The sequence below is a fragment of the Botrytis fragariae genome (genome assembly GCF_013461495.1).
Source record: "Botrytis fragariae strain BVB16 chromosome Unknown tig00000101, whole genome shotgun sequence".
NCBI classification, from domain to species: domain Eukaryota; kingdom Fungi; phylum Ascomycota; class Leotiomycetes; order Helotiales; family Sclerotiniaceae; genus Botrytis; species Botrytis fragariae.
The window spans coordinates 443,229-461,910 of NW_023500996.1; the positions used below are offsets into that span (position 1 = coordinate 443,229).

Genomic DNA, 18,682 nt, shown 5'->3' on the forward strand with positions numbered 1-18,682 from the left:
CCAGACCTCGACACATAGATCCTGGCGCCGATCATTTTATGCCACTTTTTCTCGTGAATCCGTAAATGGCATTCTGGGGAGTTGCATTCTAAGCATGGGATGGGTGGGAAAAAGAAAGGGAAAAAGAAAAAAAAGAACTTTCGATTCTCGCAGCAGACCTGTGGATCTGACTAAACCCATGTTACCGATGATACTCACGAAGCACCTAGGTAATAGAGAGGTACATAACAATGGATAATACCCCCCTAGGTATGTGCATATGCAAATCTATAATAGGTATAAATAACAAAGGCGTAACCCTTCTCCGTCAAGCGTCATTCAACCTTAATCATCCACATCGCCGACACTCACTCTCATTTGGTGCTCAGAAAAACTACAGTGACAACGAAAATCATACGTGCAGCCAATATCGATTTCAGCACCTGCGCCAAGACATAACACGAGCGAAAAGCATCGATGAGAGACAAGGTTTTTTTCAAACTGTGAGACTGTGAGATTCTTTCATCATTTGTTCATTTGTTAACACATGTTACCTCATTACCTGTTACCACTTCATTTTACCAATCTGTCTAGGGGTGGGGAGAGAAAGAGACCCAAAGAGACAGAATAGGGAAGAGAACCTGTTAAATCCTATCGATCTGGAGCACCCAGAGAATCTGCAAAGTATTACTGCTATTTGTCAAGCAGGGGCTTTTCTTTATTTACATCTTTTTTCTATCCAGCTACAGTTGCGATGTGTGTTCTTGATCATATCGTATCATATCACATCACCAACAAAACATAACATCCATCCATCACGAGATAGCATCGGCTTTCTCTACTCTCCACTACTATTGCATCAGCAGTAGACTTTCTGTTTCGCTTTTGATTTCCACTTGATCTTGATATTCCTGGTACTATTCTGTGAATTCGCTTTTACGATTATATTGTGGGAAAAAAGAAGGAGAAGAAGATAATTCTTCGACAATCTCATTGCTTTATATCAATTGCTCTTCTCTACTTATTACTAGATACCCTCACAATCACCATATCATAATCCGATACCAGCATTCACTGCTCAGAGTCATTTGATGAGAGCTGCGCCGAAACGCTCAAATGTGTCAAGTACTCCATTGACCCTGTATTTTAATTGATCATCTATCACATTTTAATTCAGGTACAATCTCGAAATGAATTCCAGGGAGAAGGCGAAACATGGCCGCTCGGAACCAGTACGGAGAAACACACTTGAACGTATGCTCGAGTTGGAGAATAGGAGCAAGGTACGCAAAAGAATATCTCACATAGCCAAGTATTATTGCCTAACATACATAAATTAGCTGCAGCGCATGCAAGCCTCGACAGCGACAGTCAGTCAACCGCTGCGTAACAGCTTTTTTCGCGAGAGGCGTCCGAGCAATTCTAATGTATATACCAACTTCCCTCCCGAACGTCCTGTCCCATTCAGACAACCAGATCGAGCAATGACCGCTCCAACATTATCCGTTGCGGTGCCTCCTGCGCAGATATTCGAAACCCCCAAAACAGCACCCAAAGCATCTAAAAAGGTATTTGTGGTTGAGCCGGTAAAGGAAAAGTCCCCGCCAATTGTTGCAGATGTAGATGCAGACGATTCCGATGCATCCTCAATATGTCGGTCGCCGGCTTGGGATGGTGGTGACGGCAAGCAAAGAAGAATGGCAAAGAAAGAAGCTCAAGATATGCGCAAGAAGGAAGAAGAGCGGTTGAAAAAAGAGAAAGAAAAGGCCGAAAGGGAGACCCGAGCCGCGGCACAAAAACAAAAAGGTCGATTGAGCAAGGCTCCTCCAACCAACAAGCGCCTAAGTAAAACGATGCCCGCAGTTCCAGTGGGTCGAGCCAACTCTGAACCCGTCGTACAAGTTGCGCAGGAAATAATACAATTGAGTCCAGATCCCGATGATGGTAGACGATCAAGGCGAACGAGTTTGGATCTTGGTCTCAAGAAACTTATGTCTTCTTTCAGATCCAGATCCAGATCCACAAGCATTTCTGCGGATGCAACGCCAAGAAATCAATCAACCTCGAGTTCTCCAACATCGACCGGATTCATTGGAGGCTTAAAATTGCAACAATCGAGTGAAGCGGCGGCCCTAAACGAACTCCGAGACGGGAAATCGTCAAATAACAGACCAGCTAGTCACAGTAACAAACCTAGTCAGAGTCGACCACCCATATCACTTGAAAATTCTCGATATCGCACATTGGACTTGTTGGCTCCTTTTGGAACAGGTGCACCTGCTGTCGAAGTCCCAACAAAATCCCAAAGTGAGGACTCTTATAGCCCCCATATTCTGAAAGGGCCAGAAGCCAGTGAACAGCCCGCTAGTGATATAGAACCAATCATGAATAGAAATCCTCGAGCCCGGAAACCGAACGAAAATTTGAGATTGGATCACGTTACAGACTCGACAGTGAATTATAAGGCTAATCATAAGCCTCAATCGCCGCATGCTGCTCCGCCATCTCCAGGCTTTAGATTTGGCTTGGAAAAAACCCCACCATCAACTCAAAAAGTACAAGAACCTTTGTATCCTCAGAATTTTGATATATCTCCTGAAGATACCAATTCTGAAAACAACGAATACTTTCCACAGCAAAAACACCACGGCAAACAACGAGATCTAAGCAGCCCAACCCATGATATCAAATTGGACGCCGATCCGATAAAGGAAGTCATGAGAAGAACACCGTCAATTCATAATGCGACTGGACTTAGTAGGTCAGTTTCTCGAGCTAGAGAAAATGCGGAAGTGGTGGAGAATGAGGAAGATTTTCGGGCATTCATAGACGGTGAAGGCGCTCCTTCAGGTTTCAGGCTCACTGCGCAACCATCCCAGAGCAGTATTCAACCAGAAGAGGGTATGTTCTCTAGGCGCGAATTGCCAGTCCCATCTTTTTATCCGAGCCCATTATCACTCCAACCCAAAGGAGCCAAGAATGGTACAGCGAATGCGAGTCATAGATATTCATCTGCCCCGGACTCGCCTTCTCTACAGACTTCTCATTTGGATGAGCCTCTTAAAAAGTTACGTCCGCAATCTACTCTTTCGCCACGTGCCGCTGGCTTCGACAGCAGATCTGCATTACCAAGTCAATCTGCTCGGAGAGTGTCAGAACCCGAATACTCATCTCCTACCGCTTTGTCGCCTCTAGAAATCAATCCTGTACCACAGCAAAGACTCTCTGCCCAAACGGTCAACCCAACTCCACCTCGTCGCCAGAAGGACCGAAGATCCAGCTCTAGATCTTACACAGGATCAAGTGAGGAGTATCTAAGTTTCGATGAGCAGTCCAGCATCACAACTCCAGCAGTTTCAAGACCACAGTCGCAGAAGGGTCCTATTGCATCCAGTCATGATACCTCATCTCGAAAGTATCACAAAGTCCAAGATTCTTGGAATCAAACTCCGATTCCGGTTAAAATCAAAGATGAAGAAGGTAATACTTACACACTAAGTGGCCAGGCCACTTCTACTTCGCAATCTGCAAGCCTTCATGCGTCTCTAGCTTCTGCAGATCCCAACACAGATGCGGGAGTTACAGATCTTCAGCGAAGACTTAGTTTGAGTAAGTCATCATCAACTACTGCACTGCAACATACTTTGAATTTTCTACCAGAGCTCAAACATCAACCATTGCGTCCACGACAAGGTCCAGGGAAACGACAAGGTAGTGAGGGAAAGAACGTACCTGGGAAGGGAGATGGAAATGGGCACGGACACGGGGGAAAGCCAAGACGAGAATCGGCATCTGCTTCTGCTTACGTGCAATACAACGATTCCAAAAACTCACTCATGTCGTCGTCTGCTTTTAACGGAGGCGAATCGTCTAATTCTAACAGCAATTCCAGCTCTTCCGAAAAAGACAACAGTAACGATAGCAGCCAATACCTTCGATCAGCCCGTCTCGCGATCCCACCCAGAAAAGGCCCTCGCATGTCCAACCAACTCGCAGCCTCTTCAGCTCAGAGTCTTCACAGTAATGGACAAGGTGGAATTGAACCAATGGCAAAAATGTTTGTTATTTGCTGTGGATGCAACTATTTCCATGATATGCCGAGTAAACTCTATGAGTGCATGGCGAAACCGGAGGCGGTGGTCAAGGACGAGGGATTGGGGGTTAGTGGGGTGGTTAGCACGAGGGTTAGTTGTCCTTGGTGTGGTCACGGAATGAGTACGAGGTGTTGTGAGGGGTGGGCTGCGGTGGTGGTGCTGAAGGAGAGGATGCATTAGGGGACTATGGAAGCATGAATGAGCGAAATGGGGGCATTGGAGGAGGGGAGTTAATGATTCATGTTTTATGGGAGTGAAAATTTAGCATAGGATTGGATGGTAGACCATGGTATGAGGATTAACGAAAAACTTGGATCTGTTTCCAAGTTTGGAATGGGAGATCTAGCTCGGTTGGGTTTTGGCATGGTAGTAGGAAATTATTAGACGCATGGTATGGTATGATATGATATGACAGCATTGCATGGGTAGATGGACATTGAGGGAGGGTGGGAAGGGATTTCACATGGATAAGAGCGAATGGATGATTTATTTGTCAAATGAAAGGTTAAAATGGGATACAAGATTTACGATAATGATACGCATATACGCGGAGATATAATTAGGCAATGGTTTTGGTTTGTATGCAGCTTTTGTATATGGAGATGGTTGGAGAGGAGTGGAGTGGAGGTCTCGGGGAGAAGCCGAAAGAAAGGTTGAGATGATTGAGGTGGTTGTGGACTTGGGATTGGGGGTTCTTGTGAGATAGGAGAAAATCTGGTATCTAGGTAGCAGTAGAACGAATGAACGAATGAATGGATGGATGAATCAATGACAATTTTATGGATAGATTGAAGAAGGGATAAATGAATGATTGATTCGTGATGCGCATCTTACCTAGGTATAGGATATGGATAGTAGAAAGTTTAGTCTTCTATCCCAAAATTCTGGTGGAGATCGATCATAAATAGATGTCACACGCTGTGTGTCTCTGTTCAACCTACAATAGCTGGGTATGTTTGCTGCTATTAGAGGGCAAGTGATAACATGTCAGCGTGCGGAATTCCAGACTCGCTTTTATTCCATTTGACTTTGAATGTCAAAATGTAATTACCAAACGAGCTGTTGGAGTATAGCTCCCACCCGGAAACAGGGATGGTCTTACATTAAATGCGCTATCAAGGCGCGGGTTTTGGGGCTGTCTTAAGCGAAGCATACCAAAGGGGTTTCAGGAGAAAGAGAAAGGAAATCTCATCATATTGGACGATGGGAAATTTGAAAATTATGTTGAAATCGCATTGAAGATTGGTTGATCAGCTACATCTATCATCGCTTTCCATCGCAACATCTTGTACTCCTCAGTCGCGTCACCTGACTCTTTTACTCCAAGATGGGGCTAAAAGAAAAACAATTACCGGTACAGCTCCGGATGAACAGCCTTGATAAAATCAGCACCCCTTTCAGCAACCATGTAAACAGCATTCTGAATTCGACAATCGGGAATGACGGGGAAGACGGATGCATCCGTGATACGGAGGTTCTTGACACCGAAGACCCTAAGTTCGTGATCAACGACACCTTGCTCGATGGATTTTCCGAGGCGGGCGGTCCCGCAGGGATCTGGAGGGTGGAGTGTTAGTTTTAGGTTTAGGAAACGATTTAGATAAGAGATGCAACTTACGGAATCCAGTCTGACTTCTCTCTAAAATCATCTTATTCATAGCCTCATCGCTATTTCGGGGCATAGGCCATGGATAATCTTCTCCTATGATATCTTTCATTCCGTCGCCGTTCATTAGCATGTCATCCACATATCGACATCCTTCACGCAGAGCGACGAGATCCAGATCATTGGAGAAGAAGTTGAGGTTAATAATTGGCTGCTCAAGAGGATTGGTAGAATTGAGTTTTACGTAGCCATTGCGCGAGAGAGGACGGAGTAGATCAACGATAACCGTAAGCCAGGATCCCGTAGGTGGTGTGGGTATGTGCCATTGGAAGGCGTCGCTGAACATGGGCACGAAATCAATCTCAAAATGTGGTTGGCCGCCTGGTCCAAAAGGGTCGATATCGTTGTTGGCTTTTTTGGCAGCGGCGTACTCTTTGCTTGTAGCGAGATATTCGTCGATACGAGGCAATCCGACGAGTTCGAGCAGACCACTACTGTATGGACCACTCTTGTTCTTTTGGTAGGCGCTGATAGCACCATCGTGTTGGGGACCGGCTCGTAGCAGATGGTCTTCGAGTCCGAGGCCATCTTTGAGTCTGAAAACGTGGGGCATGATGGGGTGGTCGAGAAGATTCTTTCCAACGTGTTGGGATTCGACCTTGACGTCGATTCCATGGGGAGCAAGCTCTTCGACGGGACCAATTCCAGATAACATGAGGAGTTTGGGAGTCTCGTATACGCCGGACGAGATGATTATTTCCTTTTTGGCTCGGATGGTTAGTTCGTCGCCTTCGGCTGTAGTTACTACGACTCCGGTAGCGGCTCCATCTTCGATGAGAATTTGTTTGGCGTGGGTATCGCCGAGAATAGTGATATTTGGTTTTCCTTCGAGGAAAAGGGCAGATGTAGAGCGCACACCCTTGTAAATAGTATTCATGCATCGAGCCAATCCGTGCATTTCTCCATCATAGATCTCATCGTTGAGGATTCCCCCCTTGCTAACCCACGCGCTGGACAATGCTTTACGGAATGGCTCGAGCTCAGGCACCATGTCAGAAATGGCAACATCAAGTGGACCATTACGACCGTGTTTCGCCAAATCTGGATTGTAGAGGTGACTGTCATCGTGGTAATTGGCTGGCTTGTCAAAATACTCCTTGCAATTATCCCAAGTCCAGTTTGGACCGCCATATTCCTCCCAATCGTCAAAAGTAGCTTTGCTACCTCGAATCCAGGTGTAGTAGTTAAGAGCACTGCTACCTCCCAAGACCTTTCCACGAGTATTGGGCTTCTCAACTCGTGTGTAATCTTCGCGGTCAATCATGGTAGTTTTGTAAGCCCAGTCATATTGACTTCCACGGAGTTCGAAAGCCCGTGCTGGAGTTTGGATCTCGGGGATGTCTTTGTTGTGTCCGGGGCCGGCTTCGATGATCAGGATCTTCACGTTGGGGTTCTCAGCTAGACGGCCGGCAACTGTGTTGCCTCCAGTTCCACTGTTTGATATGTCATTGTTTGTCTTGTGGCTATACCACGGAAGCATGCTTACCCGCCGACGACAATGAAGTCGAAGTGATTATCAGTTGGTACGACCATTTTGAGTATCCAAATTCGAAATTAGCTATACGATATTATGATAGAGGATTGAAAATTAGAGCTATGTGATTGAGGGGTATGATTAAATTGTTGGAGATGGATGATGAAGTGAGTAGCTGAGGATGGAAAATACTCTTGCTTTATATCTCTATAATAGATGAAGGCCTCACCATGTGAATTCTGTGACGTCTTCTAAATTTCGACCTCGCGAACGTCTCAATCGATCATACCCGATGCTTGCCCGCTGTAATCCGAATCAAAATATGGGGAAGCATACACCCCTAACCTCGCTTTCCCTGTATGGTAGTATGGAAAGGATTGCTGTCAAAGTAGGCTGATTATTAAGCTCTGATTCCCGCGGCTCTCATGACCTAAGTGAATTCTTAGATCGTAAAAACCTGAAAGAATATACATGCTAAACCCCTCATTGCGACATCAGGACATTGAAGTGTTACGAGACATTATGACAGCATAGCTAGCGACAGCGAGAGGGGTGGCAAAGGTGGCAAGTATCGGAGTATACTCGTTGTTGTTTGCAAAACGATCTATCTTTTTCCTCCATTACCATGACTCCATTCCCCTCGCCTCGGAAAATGGATGGAAACATGCATAAATTCAGACGCGATGTAGTGAAATGCTGCAGTGAGACTGTAAAAGTAGTAGAGTCAAAAGGCTTGCATACCTTACCCACTACATGCGATCTCCACCCGAAGAATCTTCTCTGTCGCCGAAAACCCGAATGCCATCATTTTTCTTAAAGATTGATATCAAGAAGGTTAACGATGGATTCAATACAAAGGATCCAGAACTTCGGCCTCGTTCGGTATGGACGAACAAGCCGTACTTGCATGCAAGCCGGGGCCATTCAACGCAAAGACTGTTGAAAGGTAGAGGAAGAGCTGGCTGCAAGCTGAGTGGAACCTCAGTCAGCCCAGACTATTCTTATGTTAAGTCAGCAAAATCATGTTAGTAATATGCAACTGCCAGGGCTAGTGTGAGGAAAACAGCCAATCACAACCGTTCGAGCCCCCACCATCCGTATTCAAATTATACCTCTTTTATCATACATCACTCCGATGTGCAAGAGAAGCTCTTCTTATTTCATTCATGAAGCAATGAACTTATTTTGGTAATCGTTCACAAATGTTTTGATATTCGATCGAGATTTAGTTACAATCAGTTGGGATTCAGTTCGGGGAAAAGTCGGAAAACACAATGGAAAGGAATTCCGAAGTTGACGACTCGGCGACTTTCCGATGTTGTAGATTTCTTGCCGAATTATTGGAGAACGTCATTGAATGGAAAAAATACCCACGATGCAAATCTTTCACGGAATTGAACAGAAATACGAGAATGGCATGTTTGACTGCCATTTCAGGGGATCCGCTTTTTGCAACTTGTTCTAACTCTATCTTTGTTGAAGCCTCTTCCCCAAGTATCCTAGAATGGAAAGTTGTCCGTTAATTAGTCGACGTGTTTCTGATTATTAATTGTATCTATTCGTCTCGCTGCATTGTCTAAGTTTCTTATACAATATGCATGAATTGAAGCTTACAGCATGCGGTACAAACGAGAAGCCGTTTATTTTCCGAGTTATCCTCAGTTGCTGGTCGAGTAGAGAAGAGACCGGCATCCGATACACATATTTTTGAATGACGCATTCCAGAAGAAGACCAAGGACCAGTCGGTACCTTGACTTTCCATGGATACACCATTGACACTTCCCGAATCTCGCATTTTTAGATCGGTAGCATGCATTCAGACGGGTATGGAATGGATATAAATATGTCTAGCTCCTCTGTCTATGTATGAAGTCGAACCATCAAATTTTACTTAAACTTTCTTTGTAATACATATTGCTCATACACAGTATCTATCTGTCATTGTAATACAAAAATTAATTCCACATAATGGCATCTAAGGTTTGAAGTCTGGTGATCTATGTTGGGCATAACTGACATTCCGTGCAGCTCGGTTCCCCCGAAAGACCTGTTTACACTTTAGCCGAAGGTACTTCGTCCATATATATGTACTGAACAACAAAATTCTGAACTATCTTAGGAGTACCAGTTGCCGATCCGACAGTTTCATTGCGATTAAACACTTTCGGTCTAGGAGGCCTTGTATTATTGCAAGATACTCAATTAATCGAAACACTTGCACATTTCTCACGAGAACGAATTCCAGAGAGGTATGTTTAAAATAATGTTTTGAGGGCAGCCACTGACAAATTTTAGAGTAGTCCATGCTCAAGCTGCTGGTGCTTTTGGAGAGTTTGAAGTTACTAACGACATCTCGGATTTGACTTCAGCGGCCTTCTTGAATGGCATTGGAAAGAAGACTCCTTGCATGGTGCGCATATCCACAGTGGGAGGAGAGAAAGGACATTCAGATGTTGTGCGAGATGTGAGAGGCTACGCCATGAAATTTTATACCGAGGAGGGAAATCAAGACTTCGTCTTTAATAACACTCCTATATTTTTCATTCGCGATCCTCTCAAATTTCCCTCGCTAAACCGATCACACAAACGTCACCCACGAACGAATGCCCCAGATGCTGACATGTTCTGGGATTTCCACAACAACAATCCGGAAGGAATACATCAAATCATGTATATCTTCTCGGACCGAGGAACTCCTGCTTCATTGAGACATCTAAATGCCTACAGTGGCCATACTTATAAATTTACTAAGCAAGATGGCACATTCAAATATGTACGATTCCACTTCCATTCAGATCAAGGAGTAAAGAACAATACAGCAGCCGTGGCAGAGAAGCTCTCAGGAACGAATCCGGATCATCATAAGCTGGATCTTTTTAACGCTATCGAACGTGGAGAGTTTCCTAGCTGGACGGCAAGTGTTCAAGTGATGGATCCAAAAGATGCGGAATCGTTTCGTTGGGATGTGTTTGATATGACCAAAGTATGGCCACATAGTGAAGTGCCATTAAGAATCTTTGGTAAAATGACCCTAAATAGAAACGTGAGAAATACCATTCCTTCAACTTGTAATTTTTGCTAATCTACAATTAGCCGAACAATTTCTTCGCAGACATCGAACAAGCAGCCTTCTCGCCCTCGAATATGGTTCCAGGCATTGCACCCTCCGCAGATCCAGGTAAGGCTTTACCGCCCCCTCTACATCTAGAAGCATCACTAACCATTCCCTTCGAAAGTCCTTCAAGCCCGTCTTTTCTCATATCCAGATGCCGCTCGTTACCGTCTCGGCACAAATTATCAGCAACTCCAATCCAACGCCCCTCATTGTCCCGTCTATACACCCTATCAACGCGATGGTCTCTCTTCAATCAATGGTAACTATGGTTCCGACCCAAATTATGTCCGATCAAGCTTCGTTCCACTTGCTCCTGCGACTCGCAATGCTCAGGCCGTGCATAATATTCAACATGAGATCTGGAGCGGAAAAGTTACGGCATTTACGAGTGAAGTTGTAGACGATGATTTTGTACAGCCACGGAATTTTTGGAGAGAGGTTCTGGGAAAACAGGAAGGTCAGCAGGAAAATTTAGTGGGCAATGTTGCGGGAGAGCTAGCGAATGTGAAGCATGAGGGAGTTAGAAGGGAGGCTGTTGGTAAGTTTTGTGACTTTTTGTGTAGGCTGTTGAGTAATGTGAGGCTGATGTTGTTTTAAAGAGATCTTTAGGAGAGTTGATGATGATTTGGCAACGAGAATAGAGAAGAAAATTGCAGAGCTGTCAAATATTTGATCGATGAGCAGACAGAAGGGGGGTTTTTTATGTTATTTCGCGATAAGAACTTAACCCGAGAATCCGTAGCTCTAATAAAATTCATCGTTACATTTTCAATTATACGAGAGTCTCGCAATACTTGTTGTGTGGCTGGTTGATTTGTGATATGGCAAGCTTTTTAGGAAACAAGCTCGAATTTTCGGGAGACTTGACAGTTCATACCTCTTTTTAGCTTCGAGAGACCAGTAAAGCATTGGAACAAGATCAATTAGCATGGATAAACCTGAGATAGGAGCTTAAATCTTATTTTTCTGAGGGGGTAAGAGCGACTCTCTACTCCCATTCCGCATCGGGATATGTTAAGCATCAACCTTCCCTGACTTCTGATCTTAAAATCTCCACTTCCTGAGACTTCTCTTCCTGATATCAAAAGGGCAATTCAAGAATTTGTCTTTGCATTTGCTTACTATAACAGTATACCATTACATTAACTCTTTATTATTCAAGTATAAGCTACAAATGGACACATCAGAGTGGAGCTCGAACCTTGCGGTGAGGAACAAGGAGCCTATAGTCACCGTAAGAGAGATTCTGCAAGATTCGGAGTGAGTGCAACGATCTTCTAGAACAACCCTTGTTGTCTATACACCTGAAATGAAACCACTAATCGTCTCAACTGCATAGTGTCGACGACCAAATCATAGAACCATGCTCCTCCCACAGTCCTCGTAAACGCAATTATTACGAGGTGGAGAGAAACTCGATTATTACTCCATCGATTCGGTAATTTTCCAAACAAGATAGGGGCATTGAAGTTCGTTTTGACGTCGTTGACACTTTCAATAAGAAAACTAAGCAACGAGAAAAAACAAGTATCGCCAGCAAAGCGCCAACGCAATGACAGAGGCATGGGATCAATCTGCCTACAGACAGAACACAATGGAAACAGTCGAGGAACTGTTTTCATGGAAAAGTAGGTAAATTGGAGAGTGCTCGCGCATCTAAAGCTGATTGTCATACAGAGAGATTGCTGAATCGAAGAAGGGCAACGAAAGAATACCTGAGACGCCCAAAATTGGGAAACTATGTGAGGGCTTTGAAGTGACGCTGTCGTAAGTTTCACTTATCTTTTTTATAGCCCAAATAACAATCTGATTAACCGTAACATGAATACCAGGGGATCAGCACCGCCATCATCGCATCCATCTGGCCGCGATGGACCGGAGTCTTCTGGTACCAATGAGACCACATCCATCGAGGCAAGCATGTAAGCTAGATACTCACTTAGGGTTTTATGGAGACTTCAAGCTCTAACTTGCCCTGAACCTTAGGCTCCCAATAGAAACACTTAGTCCCGCACTAGCACATCTTAGCTCTGCGTACCACGAAAACCCCAGATCAAATTCTATTTCTAGTAGCTCCGATCAATATAAATACCACAACCTCAAGAGCAACTACGAACATATTCCACACAACACTTCCAAAGCTCAAATCCCTAAGGAACGCAGCGACAAGTACGAATATAAGCTTAACAACACTGAACTCAACAAAAATTGCGAGCAAATTAGCAACACCTTTGAATCTCTCTTTCCCACAGTCGAAGATTGGATCGAGCTACAAAGGTCTCAATTAGATACAGTTAGTGAAAGAATCAATAGAATTTTCAGCTTGATACAACAAGGCGAACGACTACTACAGAACGTCATGACTACCGAAAATGCTTCTCAATTGGAGCTTCTGATCGACAGAATCACTCATGTACTCGCAGAAGATTTTAGGATCGATGATTCCAGCTCTGCAGTACCTAATTTTCCACCAGAGAGAGATTTCGTCGCCCAACTTACAAACGTGTATGTGTCAACCGACCCTTCCCAGACTTTGGAAGAACTTCAACAATTCGCCAAAATGAGATCAAACATGAACGTAAGTTTGAGTGAGAAAGAAGAAAGGTTTGTCGATACCATTGAAGCTCTAGGCGCTACACAAACAAAGCTCAAGGAGGAATGGAACATGCTCAACTTAAAAGAAGGCAAGAGCAAATTCAAATTCATGCTTGAGATGAATTCCTGTGAGCGAGCAAAAGTTCTGCAAAGGGTTTGGGATTTGAAGAAAGAAATTGCAAACTTCTACATGTGTGCTGACACGATAAGGTGAAATAAATCAAGACATGCGACAGAATGATGTAAAACTGGAGTTATTGGGCTGCTTTTCGCGAATATATTTATACCTATGAGCTTAAGCTCGCTGATGTTGGAGTAGTAAGGTGGGGCTTCTATTGCTGTAGCATCATTAGCTTCTACTCTGCAGGGCGTGTACCTTTCTCATGATCTCTTTCTGGTTTTTTGTCCAATAAGGAAGGGTGTACAGTGGCCAGCTAGAAAAGATTGGTTGTCACATATCACGGATAGAAGATCAGCAATTATCAAAACTCATGCGCTGAAAGGAAATCTTATAATGTGCACATTTACTTGGTATTTTATTTTCATACAGTGGTAAGAACACTGGCATTCTTATACCACGTCAAGAGAGGATTCTCCCCGTTCTTGGTCTCCGTCTGTTCCACATAAGCCCATCGGTTCAAAAATTCTTCATGTGATAATACTTGTGTGAACTTTCCCGTGATGGCTCTGTACACGTTATCCATAACAGCGAAGTCAGTAGGGAACAGTATGTCAAAGTATCCTTGATGCACCTATATGCCATTAGCAACGATGAAAGGGACAAGGAATATTGATGCTCACAAAAGGCGTCGTAACAGGGACTGTTCTTCTTTTATATCTCGTTTGTACAACCGGTGCATTGACTCCCTTGATCGTGTCCGGCAGCGAATGAAAATCACTTGTTACTAATCTATGCGCCGGGAAATACTTGGCCAGAATATCGAAGAACTGCATTAGTCTCGTGGGTATATATTCCGGCTGACTGAGATTCGGAGCGAATGGCATATTGTTCCTCAAAGTCTTCACTAATTTGTTCTGCGGAAGGGGGTGTGGGTATTTTCCATTGGTAGCAGCGTGTCGTACGCGAAGGAATCTAGATGCTATCGGATCGATGGTGGGAGTGTAGAATTCGTAAAAGTCGCCAGTGTTGGATATCAAGACTGTACCCTGAAGAGGCTCTTCAGTAACAGGGTCGTATCGAATAGAGTCGTGAGCAAAGTTGTCGAAAACTTCCATGGCGAGGAAGAAACATGGTGAGGGAACTATCTGGTTCCATTCGAAAACTGATTTGTTAATAATCTCAACTTTAGACGAGTGTCCTCGAGAATTGGCATTCCGTAACAGGTGCGACTTTTGTAGCGATGCGAGGTTGCTGGATATCTCAATGATCTTGAACTTTGTACGGGCGTAGACCTCAGGTTCTGTGGCACGAATATAGTCGAGTATATTGAGCATAAGAGTACCATTTCCAGCACCCATTTCGTAGATTATGAGGTCGTGGTATGGGTACTGCGATATTTTGTAATTATTGATCAAATACCGGGCTATAGCTTCACCATAGTAGGGTCTGAAGAGCTCTGTTGGCGTATGCCATAATTGGCGAGTTTCATTAGGAGACTTGAGATCCAACTCGTCCTCGAACTCGGTGTATCGTTGTCCCAGGAGACGGTGAAAGGCTGGTTCATCTTCGAGGGAGTTAAAGTCGAAAGGTTCGCCAGGAGTAAAGATAACGACTTGCTTGGAGAAGTATCCATAAGACGGATTGTATAAACTATCTGCGGAACATGTCAGAAGATCACACAGTATATTAACGACTAGAATGTGAATACCTTCGATGAAATCTCGTGTGAGCATCTTCACACGCCTTGGTCTTTCTCTCCTCCCCCGCAACTGATCCGCTGTAACCATAGGATACTTATTGAATTCCTCCATCATATCTATCGGAAAGATATCCGTTCTCTGCTGCCAATGGCTTTCATTCTTGCTTGTCTCCTTCACCCCTCTGCCCCTCCTACTTGTGGTCGACAAACATCTCAACTGCGAATCATGGCCATTCCATACTCGAGGAGACAACGAAGAATGAGATCGCAAGACCTCACAGTTCTTGTGTCGGAATAGCTGCCGAAACAGTTGCGCCACAATTGGGGAGTCCATCGACAGAAGTGTTTAAATTCTTCTGTGTCTTTCTTGGGGGACCTCTGTCGCAATGTTGAGTTCTGGTTGGTCCAAGCTTCTTCCGCAAAGTTTTGCAAGGATATTGAAATAGTTGATCTGTAAAAAATGACATCGTCAACAAAATGATTTCATTCACGACTCATGGTTGAAATAATGATGATGAGAATATCGAGGATATAATGTCTCTGAGTAACCACCCCAAGGCATATGGTTCTGCAGCAGTTGCAGTTGCATTCGTCGCAGGAGTTCTGTTGACATTGGGTTTCAAGGATTTTTATCCTGATTTGGAACGAAGATATCAAAGACGGCAAAAGGGAACTGGAACTGGGACTGGAATCATTGCATCTGATTCATCTTCATCTGATCTGAGACCGGTTGGCTCTAATCTACCTCCACTAAGGCTAGAAGACCGTACTCGGAAATCAGTTGTCGGATTGCCGAAACCTCTAATCCCAGAAGGAATAGAAGGATGTATTGGAAATACACCATTGTTCAAAATCAAGAGTCTTTCCGATGCAACAGGATGCACTATTCTTGCAAAAGCGGAGTTCTTGAATGGGGGAGGAGGAAGTCCCAAAGATAGAGTAGCATTGAATATGATTATGATGGCAGAAGAAGAAGGATTCCTGAAACCTGGCCGAGGTGACACTATTTATGAAGGCACGGTTGGATCAACTGGCATTTCACTTGCAACTTTAGCACGTGCCAGAGGTTATAAAGCATACATATGCATGCCCAATGACCAGAGCACAGAGAAGTCGGATCTTCTGCATCATTTGGGAGCCACAGTTGAAAGAGTCACCCCAGCACCTATTACTTCTACTGAACATTTCGTCAACCTTGCAAGACGGAGAGCGAAGGAACACACGGCCTCTAAAATAGATTCTAGTAGAGGGTTCTTTGCTGATCAATTTGAGTCTCGTGCGAATTACCGGGCACATTTTCAATCTACAGGACCTGAGATTTATGCCCAGACAGGAGGTGATGTAAGCAACCAAACCTCCGGAATTTCACAGACAATTTAGCTAACGACGTTTAGATCGATGCATTTGTGGCTGGCGCTGGGACAGGAGGGACCATCTCAGGTGTAGCACTCTACTTAAAACAAGAGCAACTTATGGGACAAGATCTTAAAGTCGTACTTGCAGATCCAGAGGGAAGTGGCCTTTACAATAAAGTTAAACATGGTGTCATGTTCTCTCCAACCGAGAAAGAAGGCACAAGACGTCGGCAGCAGGTTGATACTATTGTCGAAGGGATCGGAATCAATCGATTAACAGAGAACTTCGAAGCGGGGCGAGAAATCATCGATGATGCCGTAAAGGTGACAGACTTGCAAGCACTCAAAATGGCGAGGTGGTTGGTAGAGAAGGATGGTATTTTTGTTGGGAGTAGCAGTGCTGTCAATTGTGTGGCGGCTGTAGCAACAGCGTTGAAGTTAGAGAAGGGAAGCACGGTGGTTACTATCCTTTGTGATAGCGGAACGAGACATTTGAGTAAATTTTGGAAGAAGGTGGGAGAATTGGGCTTGGAGGAAGAACATGATAGTCAAGATTTACTGGCTCACTTACGTCTTCGATCCACTGGGGAATGAATATGGTGATAGACTCATCGAACCTTCACTCTTAGCAAGAAAATGTATGGCAGTTGGCTTTCACGAGCTAAAAGGTCATTCGTAAAAATCCAACTTAGGTCACGCAATCAGCTTACTTCCAATTTTGTGATACAACTTTGGAACATGTGATAGATCTTTATTACTCGAACTCGTTCCAAACAAAAATCTACTCGGTCTTTAAATCTTACGTCTTACGTCTTGCGTCTAGGCAATAGGGAAACAAACGGATTTAAGCCTGGAAATAATCACATTCAATGGAATTGCTGCAGTATTTGGCCTTCGCTATATTGTTCGTGCGAACCGGTTCGTATCGATTCATGTTTTTGGGGACAAGATACACTCTTTGCAAGTAAAAAGAACAATTCACATACAACACCACCCCTGCCCTCATAGGAAGGAAGAAGTTGATAGAAGCAGAACAGAAGAAGACAATTATAAAGGGGTCAATAAGCGACCACATCGGTCCATTGTTGAAAACTCCTATTTCTTTTCACCGGATCTTTACCTCTACTCCTACATCTACCCAGAATTTATGTCATTAGCCACCATAGCCACTCTAAGCGAGAGTTAAGTGAAGAAGTTGAGTAGACTTACAGTAAGTGCCCCTCATCACGTTTTGGACGAATTAGATAATGTTGCGTATATTACTATATCCTGGCCAACGTCGATGCAGGCGTGACTCTTTAATAAGAGATCCTCGATTAGTATGTTGCCGATGGCACTACCAGTACAAAGGTTCGATGCAAGAAAGTGTCCGATTTGCTTGGCGACTTTGTGATCGGTTACTGTAAATGATGAGAAGCCGCCGATATCCGTGGTACAAGCATCATGGGGAACATAAACTAGTCCCAGAGATTCGATGCAATCATGGTCCTTGAAGACTTCCACGACGAAGGCAGCACTCGGCATTGCCAGATCGGCGATGAGACTTGGCCATTCGGATGATACGCCGAATATCCGCTTCAGGTACCCCGACCGTGTCAGCAACCTCAGAGAAAGATGCTTCTCCATGGAGTGGAAAACTTGATGCTAACTTCCATCGATATATCGCGTGAAGTGTTGGCAAAATCGTAATCTTGGTTGATTAGCAAGTGCTGATCTTTGAATTGAGAATTCACCAACATTCATGGAGGTGAGGACTCCCACAGGACCCCCTATGAGACTGTTCAATTCTTCGGTTGCCTCAAAAATAATGTTTTTTGAGGCTGAAATTTCCTTAGGAATCTGAGGCGTCTCGCTATAATTCACATCAAAGGATGGCGAGGCGATTCCATGAGACTGGAGGTACTCGTCAAAAATTGTTGTTTGAGTCGAAATGATCGAGGCCAGTTCCGCAATTCTAGTTTGTGCCATGTTATCTATTGCTTCTTCGTTTGTCGAATTAGAAAAAGGAGGCAATTTCTTAGAATTCGGCGCTGACAACAAAATTCATGAAGAACAAACAGAACCTGCATAGAAGGGTAGGCATTTCACCTAATCTCCTGACTCCCGTCCTCGCCCTCTCTCGTATCAAAGAATAAAGGATGTCTTTGGTGTGATAGCGAATATAGAGCATATGCCGCAGTTCCGTTGGATCCGAGCAACAAACACGAAAACAAACATAGAATAAAGGGATACCATACGTATCCTTGCAGGGTGGTGTTTCTGGTATAACGAAAATGAATTTTGAGATATCTTCTGATTGATCCGGCTAACACGATGTGCAGCAAAGCTCTTTATGTAGGTATTCATGCAGCCATGAATTTATCATATATATACCTGCAACCTTGTAAAGAAATTGATCGCCTTGATAGAGGTGCATTGCGTTATGGCTTTATAGTTAAAGTTCTACTCGTCGCCTCGGGTGTTGTCGATAGACCTAGCATGAAAAGATAAACCTATTTAAGCAATTTCGTTTTATAGAGTCAATTCATTTACTTCCCTCTATCGGCTCAGCTTTGAAGGGAAGGAAGTAAATGGAAAATGTTA

The 18,682-nt window shown here is 44.1% G+C and overlaps 7 protein-coding genes across 7 annotated transcripts; 4 read left to right on the forward strand and 3 right to left on the reverse strand.

The window, feature by feature from the left end:
• Positions 1-1,169: 1,169 nt before the first annotated feature.
• Bfra_008771 (putative ankyrin repeat protein) lies at positions 1,170-4,253 on the forward strand (the record flags this gene model as incomplete). The annotated part of the gene is made up of 2 exons (XM_037339128.1): positions 1,170-1,262; positions 1,320-4,253. 2 exons carry the CDS (start codon positions 1,170-1,172, stop codon positions 4,251-4,253), a joined length of 3,027 nt encoding a protein of 1,008 aa, XP_037190694.1.
• A 1,161-nt stretch (positions 4,254-5,414) lies between these two features.
• Positions 5,415-7,272, reverse strand: Bfra_008772 (putative glucose-methanol-choline oxidoreductase protein; the record flags this gene model as incomplete). The annotated part of the gene is made up of 3 exons (XM_037339129.1): positions 5,415-5,630; positions 5,692-7,172; positions 7,226-7,272. 3 exons carry the CDS (start codon positions 7,270-7,272, stop codon positions 5,422-5,424), a joined length of 1,737 nt encoding a protein of 578 aa, XP_037190695.1. The 3' UTR covers positions 5,415-5,421.
• Positions 7,273-9,182: 1,910 nt separating this feature from the next.
• Positions 9,183-11,062, forward strand: Bfra_008773 (putative catalase protein; the record flags this gene model as incomplete). The annotated part of the gene is made up of 7 exons (XM_037339130.1): positions 9,183-9,194; positions 9,243-9,282; positions 9,334-9,463; positions 9,510-10,257; positions 10,308-10,392; positions 10,451-10,867; positions 10,929-11,062. 7 exons carry the CDS (start codon positions 9,183-9,185, stop codon positions 11,000-11,002), a joined length of 1,506 nt encoding a protein of 501 aa, XP_037190696.1. The 3' UTR covers positions 11,003-11,062.
• Positions 11,063-11,503: 441 nt separating this feature from the next.
• Bfra_008774 (uncharacterized protein) lies at positions 11,504-13,138 on the forward strand (the record flags this gene model as incomplete). The annotated part of the gene is made up of 6 exons (XM_037339131.1): positions 11,504-11,589; positions 11,669-11,767; positions 11,841-11,957; positions 12,007-12,096; positions 12,123-12,251; positions 12,316-13,138. 6 exons carry the CDS (start codon positions 11,504-11,506, stop codon positions 13,136-13,138), a joined length of 1,344 nt encoding a protein of 447 aa, XP_037190697.1.
• A 328-nt stretch (positions 13,139-13,466) lies between these two features.
• Positions 13,467-15,078, reverse strand: Bfra_008775 (uncharacterized protein; the record flags this gene model as incomplete). Its single annotated transcript, XM_037339132.1, has 3 exons — positions 13,467-13,676; positions 13,726-14,699; positions 14,754-15,078. The coding sequence occupies 3 exons, from the start codon at positions 15,076-15,078 to the stop codon at positions 13,467-13,469; spliced, it is 1,509 nt and encodes a 502-aa protein (XP_037190698.1).
• A 200-nt stretch (positions 15,079-15,278) lies between these two features.
• Positions 15,279-16,693, forward strand: Bfra_008776 (putative cysteine synthase 2 protein; the record flags this gene model as incomplete). Its single annotated transcript, XM_037339133.1, has 2 exons — positions 15,279-16,085; positions 16,139-16,693. 2 exons carry the CDS (start codon positions 15,279-15,281, stop codon positions 16,691-16,693), a joined length of 1,362 nt encoding a protein of 453 aa, XP_037190699.1.
• Positions 16,694-17,579: 886 nt separating this feature from the next.
• Bfra_008777 (putative o- protein) lies at positions 17,580-18,067 on the reverse strand (the record flags this gene model as incomplete). Its single annotated transcript, XM_037339134.1, has 2 exons — positions 17,580-17,789; positions 17,837-18,067. 2 exons carry the CDS (start codon positions 18,065-18,067, stop codon positions 17,580-17,582), a joined length of 441 nt encoding a protein of 146 aa, XP_037190700.1.
• Positions 18,068-18,682: the final 615 nt, after the last annotated feature.